The following is a 25,908-nucleotide window of genomic DNA, read 5'->3' on the forward strand; positions in this document are numbered from 1 at the left end:
GGGAATTAAAACAAAAGTAGGGAAACTATTAATACTGAGCTCCCTGCTGCACTCAGCAGAATGATTGGGCTGAAGATAAATCATACATCTCTGTTCAACCCATGCACTTTTTCCATTTTAATATTTAATGGCTCAAAGGACTGGCTTTACAAACACAAAATATGACAGGTAGGATGTGTGATGTTAGTATCATGGTGTAGGGGAGCTGTGTTATGGGTGATAAAGATACAGCTGAAATACGTGTTCACCTGGAAAAAAAAAGGGGCAAATAAAAATCCATAGCACTAGTGTGTATCTGTTTTTCCACATTACACTATTGTTTTTTATTTCCATTTGCTGTTTTCTATTTGGAAATATAGTTACTATGGAGACAGTGACGACATACTCTTAATAGAGCTCACCAGTGCAGCACAACATGAATATATATCGTTTGGGAATACTGGTGATAGCTGCTGTGATTATTTTATAGAGGTTTGGAGCTGCATGTATTCCTTTGGTGTGCTCATTGCAAGTGGTCAAAATGTAACCCACATCATTTTCCATTTCAGCTGCTCTTTCCTGATGGCTTATCATTTTAAACAGGAAAATTTACTGACCAGTGAAGTGTACTGGTCAGTTCAAGCCCATGTGGAGGAAAAGGGCCTCATCAGGCCGATACTTCCACTGGTTTTTAAGGAATTTGACTGAGTTTTTTGGTTGTCACTACAGGGAACTGTGTCTGGCTCCTTGCAAATGCGTGGTTCTCATGCTCTGTGCAACAGCATATGCTGCAGTCTGCCTGAGTTTTAAACTTTTCTTTTGGCAAGACTAAGTAAATTGGTACTACTTACTTGCTACTCTTTTTTTTTGATCACTGTTGGATTGCTCTGTCTACTCTCAGCATGTCACCCAAAAGGTACATTCAGGTACAAACTGATCAGCAGCTCAGGTCTGGGCAGGCTGTCACTGATGCTCCCCAGCGTGTGTTGCACACATGCTTTGGAAGGAGTTTCTCTTTCAAAGGTGCGGGGGGGTTCCAAAGAAGTCTTCCGAAAACTCAAAAAAGAGGCAGCAGCTTTCTTCGCGGAGCCCTTTCCTACTTCCTGTGTCTTTATTGCTTTGTTTCATTTCGTGTTACGTTACGTTTTGGTTGATCTCTGTTCCGCAGAGCGCTCGTTCTTTACCGAGGCTCCTTCTCCTCCTCTGGTTTCATGTTCCGTGGTGGTGGTGGGGGGGGGCAGAGCTTCCCCCGGGGCTGTGGGCTGTCCCCGGGGCTGTGGGCTGTCCCCGGCGGCGGGGGGACGCGGCGGGCCGTGACGGCGGGGGCGGAGCGCCCGGGGGGCCGGGCCGGGGCCGGGCCGGCGCGGAGGCTGCCTCGCAAGGCGGGACTGCTATTTTGAAGCGAGGCGGCGGCTGCAGCGGCAGGGAGCCGGCAGGAATCCGGCCGGGACCCGTCGCGCCCGCCCTCCCGCGGCACCGGCGGGCATGATGGCTGTGGGGGACGGTGAGTGGGGAGCGCCGTGCCCTTGGGGAGCGGCGCGGGGCTGCGGGGGCTCTCGGCAGCCCGGGCGGGCCGGGGAGCTCGGTATGGCAGGTTGGTATCGCGGGCTGACGGGCTCGGCTTCCGCCCGAGCCGGGCGCTGGGCGATGGATGCTACGTGCAGCAGCCGGAGGGTACCCGGGCACCGAGCGTGGCAGCTCCAGCCCTTCTTGGAATTTTAACCGTGCCTGGGTTTCTGGGATGGCCCTTGATCTCAATTATTTACTACTCTGGCCGATTCCGCTGTGCATTTTTATGTTGGCGTTGTGTTTACCCCTCTCGCCTCGGTGTTACTTGTGTTGGCCACCTCTGCAAGATAAGGCAGAATTTACTATACTGCTCTGTAAACAAGCGGATGTTAACCTGCCCCGGTATGTGAAGAAATTGATACTTATTGGGCATAGCCATAAAAGAAGAGCCTTGCTGCTAAAGCTGAGGATGTATATTTAATAAAGACATGGGATGTTACTACGTTTCCTTCACTGCACAGTGTATTGTTACACAAACCAATGGAAAGTAGGTCAGTAAAGCAATACAGACTATATGGTTGTGTTTTCGTTAAAAACTAGACTTATGTTTTATCTTTATGGCTCCCCTTGGGTTTGCATGTCAGCCAGGTTCTCTGAGCTTAATACGTTGATGACTTTAAATATACGCATTATTATTTCTGGAGAGACTTGAGGCACATTCATTGGACTTGCAGCAAGTTTAGGGATGAGGTAGGATGGCTGTGCTTTCACAAGTGACAATGTATGCAGATTTGCATAAAGAAGATGGTTTATAAAGATCACAGATTAAGATTAAATCTTTTATCTGAATTTGCTGAAACAGTAGTTGTAAGAGTCCTGGGAAGGACTCTTTATTGAGGCAGCCTGAAATATGTGCTTTTCACTTAGTTTTTTCAAATGTCAGAGACCAAAAGAGATAATGATTGTGACCAGAGCAGTGAAATTATGACTGGATTGTACAGTCTAAAAAAAAATATGGGCGGTTCTCTGATGTTTGTATTTTTGTCATATGCAAGGTGCAAGGGAAGTCATGGTCTCTGTAGAACTGAATAAGTACCAAGCTCACTCTTGCTGAGATTTTTTTTTTTTTTTCTTGGAAATGTTTTTCTTCATCTTTATTTCCTTCCTGTGAGGCAACAGTTCTCCATGGTGTAAACATGAATTGTGGTAACTTGCAGATTAAGAATACAAGTTGTAGCATGTTAAGAAATAGCCGTGTTCTCTAGGCAAAGCTGTAGGATTTTTGTCGTTCTGTAATGGTCGAGGTTTATAAAGTGAGGGTGGTTGTGGAGCTCTCTTCTGTATAATTTAATTCGTCATTAACAAAGGCACTAAGAACAAAGTACTGTTCAGGCAGTCAGCTGACATTCTGTGTAGGAGCTTTGAGCAATAATGCCAGATACAATTAACAGTGTGTAGGATGATTATGTAGCTGTTGGTCTCTCTTAAAACTACTGCTTACCACATTTACAAGGAATTCAGTCTTCTGATGTTGTGTTATGAAACTGCAAGGGAAAACAAAACCTTAGTTACTGTTAAGAAAACTTCTTAATCTTTTTTTCTAAATTTAACGATGGTTTGGCTGCGGTCTTTTGTTTTGCAAATATTCTGTATATCGTCCTAATATATGCAACATAGAAGAAAATGTTTAAAGTTAGTGATTCTGCAGCCTTTGAGAAATGACTTTTCTCTGCAAAATGTCACTTTGTTGTGGCCAATATGTATGTTTAACTTAATATTTGTGAGACTAGGCTGAAGGCATTGTGCAGATACTCCAGAGAGCAGATTTTTTTACTTGTTTTATTTGGTTTGCTCACTTAATCAGCCTGGATATATTACAGAATTGCAGAGTATGTTTGGAAATGCTATTTAGAAGTGGTAATGTCAATTTTGTCTTGAATGCAAGACGTTGGCTTATGGGAACTTTCTGGATTTTTTTTTCCAGTTTTCTTGAGCACAAGCAGAAATGTAAATAAAACGTGATGCTTAGCAGTTGAATCTTAATCTGATTTCTCAAGTGAAGATTAAAGGGAAGAACCAGATTTTCTGTTTGCCCCCATGTTAACTGTCTCAAGCTCTCCAAGCTATTGTTGGAAGAATGTGGAGGGGGAAAAAAATTATCCTGTGCTTGTGGCCCAGCAAACAAATGGACCGTAACTTCTACTGTAGTGAGTGCATGCCAGTGGGAAAGCATGCGCTGCCTCAGCCTTAAAGGCATTTCACATCCTGGTGTGAGTGCAGGTCTGGGATTGCCCCGCAAGTTGTGGAGGCTGCTGAGGAAAGCCAGCCAGGAACTGTTCCTCACTCTGGTTTCCTTGTTCCTTGGGGAGGATAATGCATCTCTGCCATTATCCCTTGGTAACCAGATTAGGCTGCTGAGGAGGTGGCGGATGGAATCACGGTGTGTGCGTTACGTTGTGTGTTCTCTCCAGGGTTTGTAGTTCAGCAGCTTCCACTGGTGTTTCCTCACCTTTTTGGCAGTCTGTGCTGTGTTACCCTGCGATTTCATAGGTGAGGGACTCCCTTGATCCCAGCTGAGCAAGGTAATTAGGATAAGGACAAAATTATCTCCCTAAAACTACAAATGGCCTTACAGGGAAGATCAGACATAGGTTTTCTTAAGATCTACTAAACATATTGCAGTACCAGACATAAGGTATTTGAGGGCTATCTAAAAGCATATAATCAGCTTTGTAAGAGGACATATTTGGTACACACATTTGTTGCACTAGTGTATACTAAGTATACTGTTTTGTGTCATATAATGAATAAGCACTTCTTTATTTATTAGTGTGTTTTTATGTAAATGGCATACAATGTAATGATGTTTCATGACTTTAAGCATTTGCCAGATTTTAGATGATAAAGCATATGTGACTGGTTTATAAATAGAAACTATCCTTCTATCTTACTGCATGTGCATATCAAATTTTGTGTTTTGTCTTCTTTCAAAATACTTGATTAATCTATGCATGGTCCTAAAGCATGAGAACAATTATCTTCCATTCCCTGATGTTCTTCTGAGGGAAGGCTGTCTTCCTAAGTCTTTAATCTGATTAACTAGTTTCTGTGAAGTGTGGGTGCTGTATAGCTTTAATATTTTACTTTTGACTCAAAAAGGGATTGGACATATTAAAGGCACGGAAGCTACAGTGATGTTTGAGACATTAGCATGATTTAAAATATATGTTATTTTAGTGCATGTGGATTTCTGAGGTGTATTTCTGATTTTTCTTAACCTCTGGTAGGAGACTTTTTAAACCAACAGAGTCCTGTGAATGCTGATAAATAAAGCAATTGGCCTAGAAACTGGCCAGGCTGTAACTGTGGTGCTTTGTACCATTCAGAGCTGTCCTCCTGGGTGTGGGAATATAAAGAGTAGCAGAAGTTTTTGTGAGGGATAGAAGTGTATCACTTATTCCCTTTTATCTTCTTGTTTGGGCCTGTGTTTTCTTTACCATGCAGACCACACCTGCAGTGGTATGGTGTCCTTTCCTGGACTATGGAAGGATTATGCAGTCCTTTTCCTGTAGTTGCTCCCCACCACTCCTCTTCCATTATTAGCAGTTGGTGGGCACATGGTTTGGGACGTGGTCTGGGACATGGCTGTGCCTGAGAGAGCAAGGACAGATACCGTGAGCTGCAATGTGATTTCTGTTCGGAACCAGTGCAAAAAGCTTCTTTTCACAGCAAGGTCATATGCTACTCCCAGTGATTAACATAGATTCTGAGTTGTGTTTTGTCTGTAGAGTGCAAGTACTGTTGCTAATAGCAGTAAAAGAACAGTGGGAAAGTGTAGCAGCTGAGTGGGAGAGGGAGGGAATGTGTAAACAAGCCAAGGGCTGTATGAAAAGATGGAGAGAGAGAATGGATGAATACAGCAAGGTTCAAGAGTGGTATGAATAGAAAAAATAATTCAAGGAAGAATTCAAGGTGCAACTCAGAGCATTTTTAATTTAAAAAACAGAGCTGCAAACATATGACAGACACAGTTGTTTTCTCAAAACCAGCATAGCTTCTAGAATAATAAGAGCACCTGATTTTTTAATATATTCTAGGGTAATAACTACAAGTTTTGTCTTCCTGTTTCTAAATGACATTTTCAGAATGTCAAGGAATTTTGTGGGTAGTGGTGGTTGTTGTTGTTTTCATTAAACATGAAACATAAGTTCACTAAAAAGATTCCAGATATGTTTAATCTATCATCCAAAAGTGTTGGTTATCTGGAGTGCTGGAGTCAGTTTTTATTAGCTTTTAAGAACAAGTTACATAATTAAAAAAATTATTTTGGTGTTTTCCATTATATCTGTATATTTTTGATTATTGTTTGGTGGGGGGTTGTTTATTTTAATTATTTTTTCAAGTACATTTTGGGAAAAAAAAACAAACAAAAAAACCCATTAAAATTGTGAACAGCCGCAGGAGAAATTTAAGGCCTACTAAGGGTTTCCTTTCATAGATGTTGCACGAATCTTCCACTTGACTGATTGGATATTTGCCTTGCAGGGTTTATTTTCATCTTTGTTATCTATGAAATACCAGGAGTATTTCCTTACTGTTACATGTTATTTTTAATAAATACTGATGAGCAAGTAAGCTACGTTTGGATCATTTCAGTGTCTGAAATGCCTTCAGAGGTGAAGGGTCTCCTGTAGTATTGACCTGAATCAGAAATTCTATTCTGTGTATTGTATTTATAAAAGCATCTTAGTTTTAAAGACTTGCGGTTTGAATTTTGTCTGCTTTCTTTGCCCAGCTCGTTCATCAAAATGCACTTTCATAGCAACAGCTGGAAAGAGCAGTTGATAACTTGAAAAAATGCCTTTTGAAAACCAGCTGTGTATCTAGACGCTTACAAGAAGTAACTACAATTTAAAACTCACAGGAATTTCCCAGCTATATGGAGTGTAGACAACAAGATTTTCATGGTACCAGAATCTCTCTGGTACCTCTTCATGTGTGTTTAATTGATGTGAAAATTCTTCTGTTCAACTGAGAAACGCTTAAAAGCCCTCAAACTTATGGATAGTTGGAGCCTGAGGAAAGGTGAGAAGGGCTGAAGTTGTAGAGCATAGCTCTTTAAGAGCCTGCAGAAAAACCTTACTTTCTTCAAATTAGATATTTTTGCTTTCATTAGATGTCAGGAGCTGTGTGGTGTTCCATGATTGCCTAAGCAATGATCATGAGTAGCTTTCTATTTGACAAAAAATCCTTTTATCATTATGGATTGTTTTGTTTGTTGACCTGATAAAAGTCCTTTGGTCAATGAACTTACACAGTGTGAGGTTGGCTATTGAACTTAAAGGTCAAACTTCCTACATTTCTGTGTAGGTTGTTTTTGTTTAAAATTTCTTAGCATTGTTGAGACGATTTTTACAAACTCATTAGAAACACTGTGAGGGAACAGTCTCTGTATATTATTTGGGAGTTGGATCATGTTCCCACAAAATCAGAGAAATGGCAGCTACTAAAGCTGGCTAGCCATATACCAAGCACTTCAGATTTTCCAGATCTGGTGTGAGTTTTTTAGCCTCTGGGGTGCTGGTGAATGAGAGGCTGGACGTGAGTTGGCAATGTGTGCTTGCAGCCCAAAACCCAATTCTGTCCTGGGCTGCATCAAAAGCAGAGTGGTTAGCAGGGCAAGGGAGGTGATCTGTTCAGTGAGTACACAGGAAGCCACAAAGATGATCAGAGGGCTGGGGCACCCCTGCTGTGAAGACAGGCTGAGAGAATTGTGATTGTTCAGCCCTGAGCAGAGGAGGCTCCAGGGAGACCTCACAGCACCCAGCACCTTCCTGTACTTAAATAGGGGGCATACAGGAAAGCTGGAGAGGGATGTCTTACAAAGGCATGGTGGAATGGCTTTAAGCTGAAAAAGGTATATTTAGACTAGAAATTCTTCACTTGAGGTGGTGAGGCACTGGAGCAGGCTGCCCAGAGAAGTTGTGAATGCCCCATCCCTGGAGGAACTCACTGCCGGGTTGGGTGGAGCTCTGAGCAACCTGGCTAGTGAAAGGTGGGTAGGAGATGGCCCATGGCAGGAGGGTTGGAACTAGACAATCTTTAAGGTCCCTTAAACCCAAACCATTTTACGATTTTATGTTAAGAAGTCCAGTGTTAGGAGAGTTGGGCCTCTTAAAACCACCTGTTTTATTACCCACAAGTGAAGTGGCAGCATTGAGAGTAAAAGAAAGATAATTTGCCATATTTTCTTAATCTCTACTTCTGACTGTGTAAGGCAGAGATCAGGTGGGTCAGTTAGCCAAAAGACCATTAGCAACCTCTTTCATTCTGTGCTGTGGAGTGCATGTTTTCATGTGCAAATACTAACTTGTAATTCCTAAGCTACCTGGATCTAAAATGCAGAAAAATAAATCTCTCAATATTTTATCTGCTGTGTGCTCATATTGCACTTTCTGCTTCTTGGATCCTTGTTTTATCTGTCAATCTGCCTTGCTGTTTTACATTTTCAACATGTAAGTGGAGTTGAACATGCAGAAATTGGCCACACTAAAAACTAATGCAAATGTTAGCTGCTGTCATGATCTCTCTGATGGTAGACTTAGATTTGTCACTGTCACGCTCTAATAGTAAATCCCAATTTAAGCTCCCTGTTTGTCAACCTTCTAATTGATGTTGCATACATCCAGTGCCCCTTCCCTATCACATACACTTGTGATATATGTTAAACATGAATGAACACTGTACTTATGGGTGCCTCTCTTACCTTTGCTGTGATGTAATTGATAGTTTGAAAATTCAAGTCATTTATCCCAGGTGCTTCTGTGTCACTGAATTAAGTACTGGAAGTGTCCTGAATGGAATATTTTCTCAATGGATATCAGTTGTTTGACTTAGCTGCAGATAGGTAAATATGGTGGTTCTTTTTGCTATTTTCCTGAAATTACATGCATCAATAATGCTAGGCATATTATTGCAGTTCATGGATAGTGGTTTCTAGATAAAACCCACTTTTTGATAAATATATTGGTTTTAAAATAGGTCATCAATAGATTCACTGATAATCTATTGAGAATTGGATACTTGATGTATAAGCAAAAGGAATTTGTGAAGAAAGAGATAAAATTACTTCTGGGGATGAAATAATAAAGACAGAAATTAAACCAGACCTACTGAGCAAAGACTGTCTGCTGGCTTACATAGTATTTTAAATGCAAATAGTGGAGTTGATACTTCAAGAAGATACTTCAAGTGGCAGCTTTTTTAGAGGGCATCTTAAGCAACTGAGTGAAGGGTTTGGCCACAAGTGAGGACTGAATTCAGAAGGGCTTCAACAGTTAAATAAACCATCACTTCTGATAGAAATTAGGAGCCTTTTATGTAAAGTGGCTCACAAAAATTTACCAGGCATCAAGTAAAAGCTCTGTTAGGGCTTTTTCTTTTTCTTTTTCTTTCTTTTTTTTTACCACATTTTAAAATGAATTGCCTGCTTTTATTTTAATCAGTGTCTGGATAGGGAAACTCTCTGAGGGAGTAGTCACTCATTTAGCAGAAATCTTGAGTGCTCCAGAAGTTACTGTCTTTCTCAGCTTTAATTCTGGTATTTCATAAGAGAGCAAAAAATTTGTGCTGTGGTAGGCATGTTTTGCTTTGTGCTAAAATAGAGGAGTATCCTGTCAGTTTCTGTGTTACAGCTAGTGATTCAAAATTTGTGTTTAAAATGCCAAAAACTTTCAGTCTTTGATTTCTTATGCAAGACAGGTCTGTGTCCTTCTACACCTTGTTGCCTTCCCCCTGCCTAAAAGGCACCTGACTTGTTAATGCTGGACATAGTGCAGTGTGGTCCAAACAGCATGGCCTAGAGCAGTAACATAGTCCAGATGTTGAAGAGCAATAACGTTACGTAGTTTTATTTTCAGCCTTGCTGTTTAGTCTTGAATCCAATTTTAGAAGCTGACCTTGTCATGAATTCTGGAGAACCTCATTATCCTTTCTCTTCCCCTTTTACTGAGAAAATTATGCTTTATTTGCTAATAGGTTGTAGGCTATTAAGTGTTGATTCAGAAGGCCATTCATTGAATGTGCCTCAGGAAGGATGTAAAGACAGTGAAATTGATGATTTTTAAAATACAGTGATACTGACGGCATCTTCAGTTTTCAGTAAATTTGCTGGGAAATGTTCAGTAACATTTGGGAAATGTTACACATTTGTAACAAAAGAAAGTCCAGTTGCAAGAATTTAGGAAGGACTAAATTATTTATTAATTTAAACATGTGGACTATGGTAATTTTACAGATATTGTAAACATTTAAAATATGGGAGGATTTGCAGAAACTGTCTTCAACTTTAATAGGTAAAAATTAGAAAAGTACTTGGGTTTACAGGAGATATTCTAGAGCTAGAAATGGGAATGAAGCTTTACTTGGGAGCAAAATTAGCTCAGTTGCTTATTTGAGCTTATTGCAGCTTTATTTGAAACCTGTAAAATCTGTCTTAAGTCTTGTCTTTCATCCAGACAGTAGTAAGATAAACTGTAAGACTAACTTTTCTATGGGGTTAGGAAAATAATACTGGGGATACGTTAAATTTTTTGAATTAAGCTTTTTTTAACATAGTCCTTCATGAAACTGTGGAGCAGAATAGATAAATGTCTTGGGAATAGGCCTGTATTAAATGTGGATAATTATTTTGGCATGTGCCTTTGCCACTCCTAAATATTTCTTTTTTAAAATGTTTCTTAGGTCTAGTATTTTCTTCCTTATTTTCCTCATTTTATTTTGTTCTATTCATTGAGGATCATATTTTAAAAGAGATCAACTGCATACAGCAGAACAGATCAAGGCATACAGCTTCCCCCAAAAGCACGTGTGAGCTTCTTTCAGTACTGTAACTGATTAATGGACTGTAGGAGAGCCGTATTTTTCTTTGCTTGTTGAAAAATTAGGGGAACTTTATTAAAATTTGAGATCAGATCAACAGCAAAATTTAACTGATAAATATTTGACTTATTTCAGTTACTGACTCTTGCTCCCCTTACTTGCTGCCGTTTTGATTCTTTTCTTTTTTTGAAGACACCAGTTCACTGGAACTGCCTGAAAAAATAGCATATGAAAGAATATGGTTGGTTTTAGAACTCTGTGGGATTTTTGAACCAAGTTTTGCTGTTCTTCAAACACTGTTCTCCTTGGTATTTTTTTGTCTTGTTTATCCCCTATGAAGTTACTGCAGAAAAAGGAGTCTCTCCTGGTAGGAGTTTGAGATTTTGTTGGTGAGCATGTATTCTGTGCATGTATTGCACAGAAGAGAACTATTTGCCAGCACTATCATTGGTACAGTTGCTTCCTTCAGGAAGGCAAAGAGAAGCAAAGGAGGTAACACGAAGTAAAGTTAAATCCATCAGTAAATGGCCTCATGTTACTTCTGTGCCTCCACTGTTGTCCCAGGAAGAGCCATGCTCCATCACTTTGGGAAGCAGGCTTTTGTTTGAGCATGAGAATTTGTCTCCCAATGGTTTAGGAGCCCAAGACCTGCTGTGGCATGAGGAGAATGCCAAGGAATGATGCCTTTATGATAAATCTGAAGCTTCTTAGGTGCAATTCATCTCTCCAGCTGTAGGTGTCTGGTGTCGCCACAGGCCCCCAGCTAGTTAATAATTAGCATTGACTCCATGATTCTCAGCAGGCAGATCAATCACTTTATTATTCTATACTCATTAAGAAACCCATTGCCCTTACAGACAGTCACGATACAGGTGGACCCAACTGGTCCTTCCATCTAAACACCATCACCATTGGCCAGTTAAGAAACCATCCTTTGGTAAACAAATCTCCATAACACATTCCACATGTTCAACAGGTGCAGCAAGTGAAGATAAGAATTGTTTATCATTCTTTTCTCTGATCTTCTCACAGCCTTCCTGAGGACAATGCCTGGGAAAGTTGTGCCTGTTGCTCTCTGTAGGCAGAGAGCTGCTGCCACAGTCTGGTGCCACTGGAGGTGCCTTGCAGGATCCTCAGTAGCCACGTGGAGCGAGCGAGCGGGTGTGACACAAGAACTGCAAGAGATCTGTGGCCTTCTGGAATGTCAGCTGGCCGCCAGACAGGATGCCCAGGACTGTCTAAACTGGTTTTAGATGACTGTGCTTAGGCAAATGAATCCTGTCCTTTGTGTCAGGACAAACAGATTTGGACTGTATGGAATGCCTGATGTGTAAGGGATAAAGTTCTCACTCAATGATGTGGGACATTGGCTTGAAGTATGGATTAGAGGGATCAGCTAACTTGATGCATGTGTAGTGCTTGCAGCTTCATTTTCATGCTTGACTAAAGTTGTTGTAGGCCACACCAGTTCATCTGGAATTGAGCTAATGATCCAGTCCCAGATGTTCCAAGTAATTGATGCAGTCTATGTTTATAAGTCACTGAAGGGAGCCTGGGTGGGTGTCTTGGTAGGCACAGAATGGGGGAGTGACTGGGAAATTTAAAAGAGTTCATCTACTTGGGGTTCTGCTGCTTGGGCAGGATTTTGCAGTTGTCCTCATAAATACTTTGTGGTGTGAATGAGGAAGTGTTAACAGTAGGTAAAAACCAGTATTTGTTGGCAAAGCTTATAATAATCAGTTATTGAAGTAAAATTGATACAAATGTTTTGAACAGAAGTCAGTTTAAAAGCAATTTCATTAAATATGTAAATATTAAGTATACTGTGTTCTCTAGTTTGACTCTTGTCAGTCTACAGTAAAATACTGCAAGTTGGTATTTACAAACCCTAGTTGTGTTAGATATGTAAGATGTTGCTACTGAAAACAGTATCTGGATTTGCCTTTATTGCCAGCTTTAGTTAAGTTTTACTGCAGGGGATCCAGTTTTTTCACCCTCATGGTGTCACTTGAGGATCTCCTTTAAGTCAGTTAACTTTTGATTTCCTGCTGCTGAGTAGCACAGGTAGAATATAGATCTTGTATTTGTACTGCTGTGTAGGTGATACTGTGTTTTATTTCTCTGTTATTGACTATGACTTAGAAAATGTTAGACACCAGAATGTCACATTAGTTATATGAATCTTCAAACCAGCTAAGGTGGAGGCTTGAGTTGCAGTAACAATAAATGTATTCTAATTTAATCTTCTTTGAAAATGAAACGTTTTTTCTCTCTGGATATGAAAAACTTGAGATTTCTCCCTAGATTCTCCTTGTCACTGGATATATCTTTCCATTTACTGGATACATAATTACCTTTACTGCTGTATAGGCAAATGGAGTAAGTAGATTGTTCTAGAGTTTAAAATATTGGGAGTACTAGAATGTTCTTTGAATATCAAGTTTCCTTATAAATGTTTATGCTTTGATCTCCCGGAATACTTCAGAAAACATACACTACATATTTGTGATTTGGCCCCCAAGAGTAATGCTACAAGGAAGATAGCACATATATTTTGTTTATTTTTAGTTCAAATGACATAGTTTGTTTCTTAAGAGTTTTAGTGTTTAATGCTCTGTGATAGTTCAAGTTTTGGTCTGTCTGCATGCATGTAACCTTCAAATAACTTTGGTAAATCATAAGGTCTGAAAGTGTAGTGGACTTTGGATTCTGATGTGTCCTGCAGGTTGGTTTGGTGGCTTTTTACTGGAAAGATTTCTTAGACAGCTCTTCAGAGATTTTGTGGAAATGCACAGCAGTTTGTTGATAGCAGTTCACTTGGTGCACTGTACCTGCAAAGCATCCCCTATGGGCAGATATCTGCCCGCCATTGGAAGAGAACGCTTATAATGCTCAGATCCTGAGTTCCTAGCTTTGTGAACGTAAAAACAACCTTTTCTTGAATTTTTTCTTCCCCTGCTTTGAAGTTGTTCATCTGGAAGAGAGCTTGTACCAGAGTGAAAGCATTTGGTGCTCATCAGGTTTCTTCAGGAGTTTTTGGCAGTACAAGATTCCAGGCTCTTCTCTGTATGGTGTGCTTACCTCCAAAACTCCCTATGCACTATGGTTTAAAATACTGTATATCAAGTACAAGAACATGTTGTGGGATTTAACTGAGGCTCAGTGTCTTTAGTTTATTGTGTTTTGCTTTTAATATGTTCTGTGGGTTGCTAGCAATTCATACAGCTTTTTATATTTAGTACCTTGGAGCTTTGTTTTAAAACACTATTTGAATAATGCTTTCTCAGCTGTCAGGTCTGTTTGCATATGTAAAATTTGATACTCTGAAAGTGTTAAAATGACCTAGAATGAAAATTATCCAGCCATTTTAGTATGAAAAAAGTTTGCATCTATCAGATGGCTTTGTTTTGAAATGCCAATTACATTAGGCTTTTATGACTTCCTGTTATAGAGATATATTTTTGTAGACTGCATAAAACTAACATTAGAGGCACAGTTTGATACTGAAATATAGTGATCCCTGTGCTCTGTGTGTTGGCTGTCAGGAGCTCCATCCCTGCTCCTTTGGCCAGCCAAAGGCACGTAGTAAAGCCAGATTGAGCGGAACTGCCCCTTGATTATGCCCTGGGGACCAACAGTTACAACTGGAGCTGGGCTTCTCCATGCTGAAGTACATGGAGCTTTTTCAGGAGCTACCAACAAGTGGATCATTGCAGATGAGTGAGAGCACATGGAAGGTGCATTGTAGGGAAAGCAAATATTGTGCTCTGTTTTCATGAAGTGCTGTAAATACAGACTTCAGGTTTTGGATCTTCACAGTGTAAGGTATATTTCTGAAAATGGAATGTCCCTAAAATCACTCGGGATTTTGATGGTAAATCCTAGGGAAGTAAAAGTGTAAAGGCCTAAAAGGGTGGGGAAAACCTGTGGTTTCTTTAAAAGACAGTATGAAATTTTCCTGCTTATGTTTATTTAAAAAATAAACAAATCCAGAACAAAAGAGGCTCAGCTGCATTATCACTTCAGTGTTAATAGAATTCAAACAGATCCTTTTCAGCCATTAATTTTACATGCTTATGGTACTGTGCTCTTACTTTGGAACACTTCAAGTAACTGCACAGCAATTTTTAATTTATTTTAACATAAACCATGAAAAGTCTGGTTAAGAACACCCATGTATCAGTGGCTTAAATGAGTTCTGTGCATCTTAAAAAAAATAGACATTTATTTTAAAAATATGAGTTTTATGTGGACTGAAAAACTGTATATAACTATTTCATAGTGTAGATTTTTAATCCAGTGTTAACAATTATTAAAATGTATGAAAAAATACTCTTTAACTAGGCAAAGTAATCTGACAGTATTACCAAGAACATCATTCAGTGTATCTTCTAATATACACAGTACGTCAGTAGGTCGAAACGTTTGTTTTTGCATGGTTTTTTTTCTGGAATTCTATTTGCACATTTTGGGGTTGAGCAATACCTTGTAAAATTACCCATCTTTGGTACATCTTTAATACTCCTTCATAATGAATTGTTTGGTAAAAATAAAATTATTTTATCTGAGTCACTGGTTCCCAAAGTACACAGTTGTTTGGGGTTGTCTAGATTTTTCTTGATTAGGAGATTTTGCATAAATGAGCAAATGTTTAGTTTCTATTTTTAGGATTGTATTGCAAATAACTTTATTGTTTCAAAGGCTTGTGCAATATTTGCATATCAGTGCAGCATTATAGAGCTGTTGGGTAGTAGCATGAAAGTCTTGCCTGTTTCTTCATCAGATTTGGAAGTGCAGCAGCAGAACCGTTTTTATTTGCGAAGCCTGTTTTCACTTTTAGTCTGTTTTCATGATTCCATACTCACGTGTCGGTGTTGATCTGATCATGCTGTTCAAAAATCTGCAAGATATTTCTAATTTAAAATTACCTGTCATGCTGCAGGTATCCTAGATATTAACCCTTGCCATTTACCCTTCTATGACAGTGTTTAAGTCATTTCACTTAATCTGGCCTTTGTGTTAGTGGTTTTCCTTGCTCAAATTCTTGATGTCTGCTTCTATTTAAGATAGTGAGAGTAAAAGCATCAGGAATCAAAATGTATTCTGGCTCAGCCAGTATGCTGAGCGGGAGTGCTGTTTCCATGGCAACACACAGGACAGTGAGGGGGAAGGCTGATGCCTTTTCCTCCCATTCGGAGAGTTTACCGATCCAAACAATTACTCTTAGCAAGATTCACTTAAAAATCCATGTTTATAGGAGAGGAGCAAGTAATATTAATGCAAATTGGTAATATGCATCCATATTGTTCTTGTGATGGTTTGTTTCTTTGATCATGGAGATTCATCAGTGCAAAGCATAGCTTTTGGCAAATGCTAGAAAAATGTGCTAACTATAGCAGCAGTGATGTTGGACACATTAAATGCAGGGTGTTGTGACGTTCGATGGTGTTGCCAGTGCTGCTGGACAAAACCTTGCTATACCCTTTAATGTAAGCTGCCTTCCTCTGGGAGGCTACATTGTTAAATATAGTTGACATTTCCCTGGGAGCGAGTACTGAATTAGCAAAGGGTAAACATTTAACCATTCCAGAGATGATGAAGTTTTGCAATATATTTTTTTTTCTAACAGATGGCAGGTTTTAGAGCAGGTAATATGCTAAATTGGTTTTTCATTACTGTAGTGCAGCTGTGTCTCAGCCTCGCCCATTTTATTTATTATAGGAACCATAGGCTGGATGTTTTCTGTGCTCAAGCTTATAGATAAATCCTTCTTCCCTAAGTGGGTGGGGAAAACATTATGTTCTACTGTTGGAATATGTTGGGGTTCTTTTAAGGCACAGTATTTTGAATTGAGACTGTTTAGTCACTAGGCTTGAATTTCTTTCATGATTAAAAATACACAAACCTGAAATTATAGGAAAGAGGAGTGCAAGCCCTCTTTCTGAATATTGTCTGCCTGTCTAATTTTTCAAACGAAGGATTGGAATAGTGGCAAATACCATGTGTGGGAATGAATTTATTGGCATGGAGAATTTTCACCTTTTCCTCTGGCGTTGGCTCCCAGAAGATGATGTCACCTTGCAGCTCATTGGTTGTGCAGCACCTAGTGCAGGGAAGGGAGAGAAAGATGCCGGCACAAATCTCAGTGGTGGATCTAGGGTGTTTGCGAGCAGATTTTGATAGAATCTCGGATTAGTATTAAGAATTTACTGCATGTGGCCATGTGAGGTGCTGGGTCCGTCCTAGGGTGAGGGGATTGAAGAGCTATCAGAGGAATGAGGCGGCTGATCTGCAAGAGGATCTGTGATTGTAAGTTGAAAAATCTGGGTGGAAGGAAGGAGACAGGGAGTGCTAGTTAGACACATTGTGGGAGGATGTGTAGCAGAAAATGCATGCATGAGTGAAAGAAAGAAAAGGAGAAGCATTTTTCTTCGGTAGACTGGAATGATTAAAATTATATTAAGGGCTTTCATTTGGGGAAAATATTAAGAAATTATTAAAAAAATTCGGGCTCTGCAAAGATATTTTTCCTTTGTGGGAGTGGATGTGTAGGATTCGTTTTTTTATGCTCAGTTCTACTGTGGTTAATTATGAAGCTAAAATAATATTTTATAAGAATGTGAAATGTGGAAAATGCTGTTTATCTCCCATTGTAATTTATTCCAAGATCAGAAACAGGACAAAGTGATAAATACTTGTTTTTATTTATGCATTTTGTGAATTTCTGTGAAATGTGAAGGAAAATAGTTTGTTAGGAAATGAAAATACACCCATTCTAATAGCTCTATTTTTATTTAACGTATCTTTTTCTAGACAAAAGCTTTGATGATGAAGAGTCAGTGGATGGAAATAGGCCATCATCAGCTGCTTCAGCCTTCAAGGTTCCGGCACCTAAAAAGCCAGGAAATCCTTCAAACAGTGCAAGAAAGCCAGGATCAGCTGGTGGGCCTAAGGTTGGAGGTAATGTAAAGCTATTCAGATTCTAATCAGTGTTCCCAGAAACCTTGCCAGAGAGGCACAAAACAGAGAACTTTGGAAGGTGATGTTTAATTCATGACTGCAGTATTTTTGCAGAGCTGAGAACAGTAAGGGACCCTGTTTTATGTAATTATTCATCTGGAAAGGTGTGTGCATATCTGTCTGTTTTTGTGAGTGTACGCTGAGCTTATAAAGGTCTCTCATATTATAAATAAAATTAATGTCTGGAGATAGCATTTATGTTGGTGAAAGGAAAAAAATACATATATATATATGTATATATATGTATGGGTGTCTCTGCTGGAATCCACACTGCATTTATTGTATATATAAATATCCTGTGAAATTCTGGAGAAGGTCTGTGTAGATTAATTTTTTACTGTAGGTCTGCACTGCTTCACGTGGCTAGAAAGGATTAGCCATCACCCAGAGCCTTCATCAGAGGTGTGTGTTACATCTGGATGACTTTTATTATTATTCTTTTAACTGTCAGTATTGTGAAATTGGTTGTGAAAGATAAAATACAAGGGCCAAAACCCTTGGCAGGATTTTTTTGCATGGTGTAGCTTTAAAGCAGTGTATGAGGAATGCTTAGTAATTATGATCTTAGAACAGGGAAATCCGCATTTTTTTAGGGCGGGGGTAGTCTAACAAAAGCAACTGTTTACTGTTAAAGAAGTGGCTGCTTTTTTGATGGTTCATGTACACATTCAAAAAAAACCCCCATAATTCTGTGAAAATATACCATGCTTCAGGTTCAGGGTTCTTATGAATAAGTGATTCTTTTAGTAAGGGGTTTTTGTAAGAGTAATTTTTCCCATGTTCCTATTCATGTAATCTCATATGTGATCTGCAAAGCAAATATAAAATTTGGAAGAAAATATGCATGGCAAATAAGCTGCTTTAAATTTTCACATTACTAAGATACAGTTGATGTTTTGAAAATTTATTGGTTTTCAATAGTAATCTTAAGAATTCCTAATAAATTGAAATGATTTCCATAGGGCTGCATCAACACTGTCATAGTGTAACTGAGAATTGATAGGAATATATATCAGAAAATACCACCTAAAAGACTCCATAAAGGAAATTATCCCACTGATATTTATTATTGTTGTTATTATAGCACATAGTAAGTGTTATAAATGAGTAAATATAAATCAATAACTAATTATAATGTAATCACTTTAACCTGAAGCATGGGTGTTTTTTGCATGCAAGACTAACATACATAGTACCAGAACTGAATGCTTAGGATTTGTCTTTATTTCAATATGGGCTTTTAATAATATTTTACTAAATATAGATGGTTTTTAATGTATTTTTTTTGCATGTAGGCTTTCACTTTACATGCTCTGCAGTAAAAACATGGAGATACAAGGTGAAGGGAGATAAGAACAGAATAACCACTCACTGATTTTTCAGTTTATCTGAAAATATAGTAGTAGTAAAGCAGATTAAAACCCAAAAAATTTGTACACTATTTTTTATCTTTTTCCTATATTGCCAAACTTTAAAAGAATTAAAATTAAGCATGCTAAAACCAGAATACTTTGGTCATTCCTTGCTTTATACCATCTCCTTTCAACTGAGGAAAATATTGGGGTGTGTTTACATACCCATCTATTTCCCTTCTTTTTTCATTCTGTAGGATGTCTGTAGTCAGAATTTTAATACATTATTTACAAATCCTGCATCTTCTAGCCTAATCAAGAACATTGGTGTAGATGTCAAATGTATTTCTTAAACAATAAGGTCATAGTCTCTTCCAGAAGTGAGGAGTTTTCTGTAAAAATCTTCATATGAACAATGACACTAGGTCAGACAAGAGGCCTGGGCAGTCCACTGTCCCATCTGACAGTGGTCAGAAAGGCCTGCTAGAGACATGTACAGGAACAGGAGAAGTGTCTAGTGGCACACTGTCATTATGGGACAAAATGCTGGTTTTAGAATGCTTTATTCCACAGAGGACCATGGTCTTTAGAGAGCCCAGTTAGGGCATCCTATTCTGTTTATCCTAGAGACTTCCTGGACCTTTCTGGCTGCAACAAAACCTTGATGCTCTTTCACATCCAGTTTCTGTAGGATCAACTTTGCAGATGCCTAAAGGACACCTGTGATTTTTCTCCAGCCTCAAAATTGCCATCTCCATGGAGTACATTTTTAGTTCTGGAAGTTGTTTGTTCTTGCTGATGTAGTAAGAATCTGCTGTATCCTACAGTCCCAAATCCTTGTGCACTCCACTGCATTCCAAGTCAGTAGTCAGTGGGTGTGCCATTTCTCGCCTTTTCCTCATAAGCTGGATGGGTATTTCAGGCTTTCACTGCAGACCTCGTGCTTCTGCCACCTGTTGGTCCTGCTTGTCCCTTTTCTCTGACTCTCAAATATCCATTAATCTATATTCAGATGTTACAGTTCAGCCTTGGAGGAAGGACCAGCTCCTTTAACTGTGTTGCTTTTTATTTCCCTTCCACAAAAATGTCCAAAGTCATGGAAGTGACCTGCAGTTGAAGCAAGTTTTTACTGCAGTTTCTCCTCTTCAGCCTTCTGTGACCAGGCAGAATTTATTGCAGATAGAAATTGTGTTGAGCAAAGACTGAGATTACTGCAAGTTCCATTCCTTTAAACTGCCTTTTATATTTTAAAGGATCCCAGAGATCCTTTTCATAGAATATTGCTTGACAAAGGTATATTTTCCTATGAGTTGTAGGTGGCAAAGTACAGTTTTTTTCCGTGGGCCCAGAAAGGGTTGGAGGCCACCCTGTCTTGAGGCTAAGAAAATTGAAATCCATAGCCATGCCTTTGGCTTTCTTACCTGCTGACACCTGCTGAATTATACCTCAGATGCCTGTGTGCTTGGCTTTTCATTATATACGTCATGAAGATGGTTCTTAAGGAAGAAATGGGTAATTCCACCACTGCCTAGATATGCTGTTCAAGTGAAAGGACCCATCTGATATTAAAAAAAAAAGAATTTCTCACTGTTTTGGGCATTTTCCTTTTAATGTAGGAAACATACTTTGGTGGCACTGGAAGTGCAACGTCATTGTCCAGGAAGGCAGGTAAAAGAGGTCTTACATGAGCAATAGCAGTGTCCTACTCAGCCTGGAATTCTCTCTCCTTGTGCTGGGAATGACTGTGCCAGACATTTTCCTATTGGCAGTCGAGATGGGAAGGTTTGTAGAACTTGTGGATTTGCTGACAGGCATGATCAAGCCTGCTGAAGACAGCTTGCCAAAAAAAGTACCAGATCAGGCAGCCGCAGTGGTTTCCTGCCCTGGGAGTAAAGAATCCAGCAGGCTGTTTCTCCTCCGGCTTTTCTGCTTGGAGATGTTCAGACCCTGAGCATCTTGTTAGTGATGAATGAGAAGTGATAGGTCTTCCACTTAATAGGACAGGGCTTTGTTTGGCATATTTCTTATTCCATGGTCAATACAGTTTGCCAAGTTAGACCTTTGCCAGCAAGCACACAGCTGATCTACTTACCTCTGATACACTTGCTCTCAGCTCCTCATTCAGGTGGTAGAGCCTCTGGAAATACCTCTTTGCTCTAAAGCCTTCTTATTACTGAGGATGTGCACTCTGTGTCCTGCCCTTGCAGAAATTGGATACTCAGGGGCTTTTTCTTGGCAGTATGGCTCAAACAGCTCTTACTTAATGGTAAGGGACACCATAATTCACAGTAGAAAAAGGCTTGAGTTCATGTCAGCCAGATGAGCTATATTCCTCTCCCAGTGCTGTTCAAGATCTCTCAGAGGTCTTTGGCAAGTTCTCTTGCAAATTTGAAAGCCCTGTTCCAAGTCTTCTAGGGAATTGCCTGCTTGCATACCATTTGGAAGCTTTATGTAATCTTAAGTGTGGGTAGGAAACCTCAGGCTGCCTTAACAAGAAGTCTGGCATCCTCTCTTTTCCCAAAATGTCAGTTTAGGTCAGTAGTCTTCAAAATGGGTTAAATGTAGAAATGGTGATTCCTCAAGAGAGCCATGTGGCCTTTGGAAGAAATGCTTGCTGATGAAATACAATAGTGACAGAAATTTCTGTTAAATTTCTTTTGAATTTTTTTACAAAAACCTCTGTGGGGTGGAGCATTAGTCATAGTGTTGTAATTTGAAACAAGGTGGACTTCATACTTCTTGCAGTATTTTCACCAGGAAGATACTGCATGATATATTTTTATCTGTATTTCATTGGGGATTTTTTAATCTTTAGTACTTTGGCAGGCTGGCAATATTATGTATTGGTTATTGCTTTACACTGACAATATTGTTACACTTTCTGATGTATATAATGTATCTGTAGAAATCAAGTAACTGGAAAACCTGGTTGAACCAGGTGAGCAGTTTGGCAATAGAAGGCTGTGAGCACTATAGTAGCACTATACATGAGGGAACTGTAGAAAGCTATTCCCAGCTTTAGGAAAATTTAAGTTAGGTTTTTGTATCTGTCATTATGCTTTTCCCCCCTTCTCAATAAGATGTACAGATCTTTGTTGAAAAGTATTAAAATGGTGCTTATTTGCTTTTTTTGGCTTGATTTCCTAGCAGAAGACATTTTGAAGCCTTTAGAGGCTTTAGTAGGACAAAATTTAAATGAAAAGGCCCTGCATAAACAAGTGTGAGACTGAAAGATAGGTGAAATCTCAGCCAGTTGAAGTTAATCTCATTAGAACTAGGTACTGTAGTTAAGAAACATTTGTGTTAGAAGGGTTTCAGTAATTGCAGAACTGTAAATACACAAGGTTAGTGAATGGACTTGAAACAAGATAGAGTCATGTTCACTGTATTGATCGTCTCCAGACTCAAGAGAGTTCTATGTTCACTTGTACAAAAACCAAAAGAATTCATAATAATCAATGCCCACAAGGTTTTTTTTTTTTTAATTTTGAATACTGAAGTTCATTCATGTCTCCTCTCTTATTCTTGTTAGCCCTCATTAAGTAATTTCCAAAGTGCTCTATTTGTTGTGTAAAATAAACTAGGACTTTTTGGTTTTCCTTGTTCTACCCCGGCCCTTTGTATGATGTAAAGCTGCTCTGAGGTAATATTAGTCAGCAAAGCACCCCTGACATTCTGTGGCACTTTGTTTCCTTTTTTATTTCTGGGTGGTGGTGAAATTCAAGGACTTTTCTTCAACATCCCAGCTGAAAAGTCTTTTTGTCATTCCGAGCAGCCTTAGAGATTAGCCTTGGGTGTCAGAGTCTGAATCAGAGAATTTGTTACAGAATGCCTGTTTGCTTCCTTTTCCCCACAGTTAATGTCAATTAACTTCCATCCCAGGAGATCCTTGCCCATGGAATTGCTGGGTTGCAATCCTATGGTCATGAACTGCAGCTATTTTAACCTAATATAGAGTTCAGGGAGGTAGGAGGACTTTCAGCTTTCTGTGTTCCCTGAGAGTTACTGGATTTTGTTGTTTATTCCCATGAATGGCATTTGAGGTTAGGGATCCCTTCCATACGATCAGTCCTCTGTTCTCCTTGGACATTATAAATGGTTGTGCAATCACTGGGGTTTCCATTCCTGTAGCAAATACCTTCCTTTGAAGCTCTCTTCAGGAGGGGGATTGAAAAACCCACCTTAGCAAGGCATCTGAATGAAAACAAACAAACATGATAAATTATGAATATATCTATATGTATACACACCTATACATATACCTTCAGAAAATATGTCTATGTGTCCATAACACTGTTCATTAGCCTCTCTGGTTTCTGTGTGTCACTGAAATGATAGTTCATACTACCCTATTTTTCACTAAATTTCTAGAAGTTTCAGTTAAATTGTAGGATTCATTATGTTGGTATAAGCATGATAGAATATCAGACAGTCATTTCCCAAAAGGCTCATAGTCTGGAAGTCAGCTTGTAAATGGATAAAATAGGGAGAGAGTACCAGTGGAGCACAAAAGAAGAGGTCTGGAGATAAAAGCACACCACAAGATGTAGCCCAGCCTGCTTGTGACATCTCTGCCTGGGGTTCTAGTCCCAGACATCCTACTGGCAATCATGGTTGTACCAGACAGTGATGAGAATAAGGAAGACAACCCAGCCCTTGTTTAGCTGCTGACGCTGAGTACTGATTATTTGAAGCAATAGGAAGGGGAAGCAATTTGTTTGTATTTTCATGTGAGTTAAACTAGAAGAAAAAAGAGGAAGGAGGGAGGAGGAAAGTGGACTAAAATCCGCTGACCCTGCTGCTTGGAGTCCATATGGACTGTGACTGCGTTGAAGAGTAAGCAAAGACAACCATTCCAAAATGTTCCTGCATTGCTGCTTTGTGGAGTAGCAGGTGTGATTTCTCTTCATAGGGGTGGTGTGTTGGTGTGTGGGAGAAGAGGCTTAAGAAACTTGTTTCATTTCTTTTGACAATGGTATATGCTTTCAAACAGAGAAGCAGGGAATGAAATTTATTTTTGTAATATAAGTATTTGCACCTGTGTTGGAAATTATTTTTTGGAACGTATAAATTAAATTATTTTTACAGTGTAAGAGAAAAAACAACACTTCAAAGTCAAGTTACTTCAACCTTCTGTCTTGCCCTAGTGAACTTCTAGAAGATAAAAATGTATTATCTAGAACATGCAAAAATGGTAATTCTGTAGTTTGTGGTGACAGGTGGTGTGAATTGTTGTTATTAAAGTGTCTGTTTAAATTGTTCCAGAATGGAATACACAAATGGATACTGACAACAATAATGAAAATTCTATATTACTGAAACTATTACGTCACAGTATCTCAAATCATTCTGTTTTGGCATCAGAATTACAGATGGTATAAACCAATTGTTTGTGTTCCTGCTTGCTCTCAGTAATTTCTGTAATGTAAAATAATTAGTGCAATTTTCCCCATTCAAATGTAAAACTAGGATCAAATTAAAGTAAAATGTAAATAGTTTATTAGGAAGTTACATTAAAAACTGAAAATAAGACTAATGCTATCATGTTCATAAAATTAGCATAACTTCCAAACTCACCTGTTGAAACTGAACAAATGGGCCAGGGTCACAAATGTATGACCTTTTAATTATTTATGAAAACTGAGTGCCAGTAGAGAAAAGAAATACATGAGTGCTTTGAAAGATTACCATGGGAGCGTGAACATTGTGCATGAGTAGAAAGATGACTGGATGAGCTTCCAGTTGAGTAGAAACCAACATTAATCCATTTGAGATAAGCCTAAAAAGTCAGGCATCTCTGTTCTTGCTGCTCGTGGAACTGCTTGTCTTCTTCCACATCCAGGCTTTGGTCTTACCTAATGTATGCTGTCTAAACTTTGTGCTAAGTATAGCACTGTTATTTTCCTTGTTTTGTAATATTCGTATTTACTGTGTGCTTGGTAAATGTTTATTAATTCAATTGATTGCCACAGCATATCTGTCAAGAGCTAGTATTATTAATCTTTCATACCTGTGAAACTGTGTACAAAGGAATTGAAGCTAAACTTGTTGAAACTATGTATTCAGTGTTAAGAATCAGCTTCAGACATTACTGACTAAGTTTCTTGAAGCATGTTATATTCAATACATAATTCCAAAGGAATTTGCACGCTCAAGAGTAGCTTCAAATTTTACCGTATGCATGCTGGTGCTGTCATCTTCAGTCCACCTAAGAGCTATTTTGTGCTTCCTCTTAGTACAGGAGTCCTATATTTGTACCTGATTAACATGCCACACCTCAAGGCTTGAGATGTGCTATCCTAATAGTTGAAAATCTGGCACCACTTTCTTCCTTGTAAGTGCAGCTCGCTTCTAATTTCTGCTTGTCCCTCCTGCTCCTGTTCTCTCATGGGGTGTATAATTGTATGGAGAGATCTGCTTAGCATCTCAGCCCTCAGTGACAGCACACTCACTTCATGAGCAATGTCTCTGGCATGTAAGAGGAATGTTTTAATGGAACAGGCGCAGTACAGGTGGGCTGTTTTGGGAAGTTCTCTACTTCTACTGTCTGCCAAATTTCTAACATAGGCAGATAAAGTAAGGAATACAAGGTATTGTAAAAGTATTTCAAGATACTGTGCTGTTTTGTTCAGTTTATGCTGCTATTCCAGTTTGAATGACTTTCTCGGTGCCTCAGGGATGATGACTTTTGGCATTGGAGGAAGTGGGGTGGACAAGTCAGTACAGAGTGAGTGTCAGTCACTGGGGCTGAACATGACAGAATTCATCTGTCAGTTTCCTTAAAGTGGGCTTTATAGTGAATGCTTTTCTGTTCTGCTTAGTCACTTGAATTATTTTCTAAGCTGGTTAAAAACAACAGAAAGGCTTTGCCAGTGGAGATGCTGGGGGAAAAATAAAAGGTTCTTTTGGATTTTTAGATCTGATGATTTAAAAACATTTTTCTGAAATTCATTTCAAAAACTCTGGTGGCTTGTGTTGGAACAACTGAACGGGTTTGCTGATACTAGTTGCCTACCTGGGTGTCTTTGTCAAAGGCAGTTCAGCTTCAGTCAGAGGCATTTTAGGCTAAGTTACTGAATCATGAACTGCAGTGGCCCATGGGACAGGTACAGGTTCCTTTTGCTGTTCTCTCACTCTCCTGTTTCCCTATATGCAGATAATAACTACC

General features: G+C 39.1%; 1 protein-coding gene across 30 annotated transcripts in view; it reads left to right on the forward strand.

Annotated features, from left to right (window-relative positions):
• Positions 1 to 25,908, forward strand: part of CLASP2 (cytoplasmic linker associated protein 2) — a 147,491-nt gene that overhangs the window by 41,413 nt on the left and 80,170 nt on the right. For 21 of the 30 annotated variants that reach the window (XM_077178636.1, XM_054649938.2, XM_077178644.1 and 18 more), the window contains one exon: positions 17,182 to 17,328. In XM_077178636.1, coding sequence (XP_077034751.1) covers positions 17,182 to 17,328 — 147 coding nt within the window. Of the gene's footprint in view, positions 1 to 1,300; positions 1,484 to 16,448; positions 16,678 to 17,181; positions 17,329 to 25,908 lie in introns of those variants that run through there. The other 9 variants (XM_077178689.1, XM_054650002.2, XM_077178755.1 and 6 more) reach the window with 2 other exon arrangements.

The sequence above is a fragment of the Agelaius phoeniceus genome, chromosome 1, assembly GCF_051311805.1.
Source record: "Agelaius phoeniceus isolate bAgePho1 chromosome 1, bAgePho1.hap1, whole genome shotgun sequence".
Lineage (NCBI taxonomy): Eukaryota > Metazoa > Chordata > Aves > Passeriformes > Icteridae > Agelaius > Agelaius phoeniceus.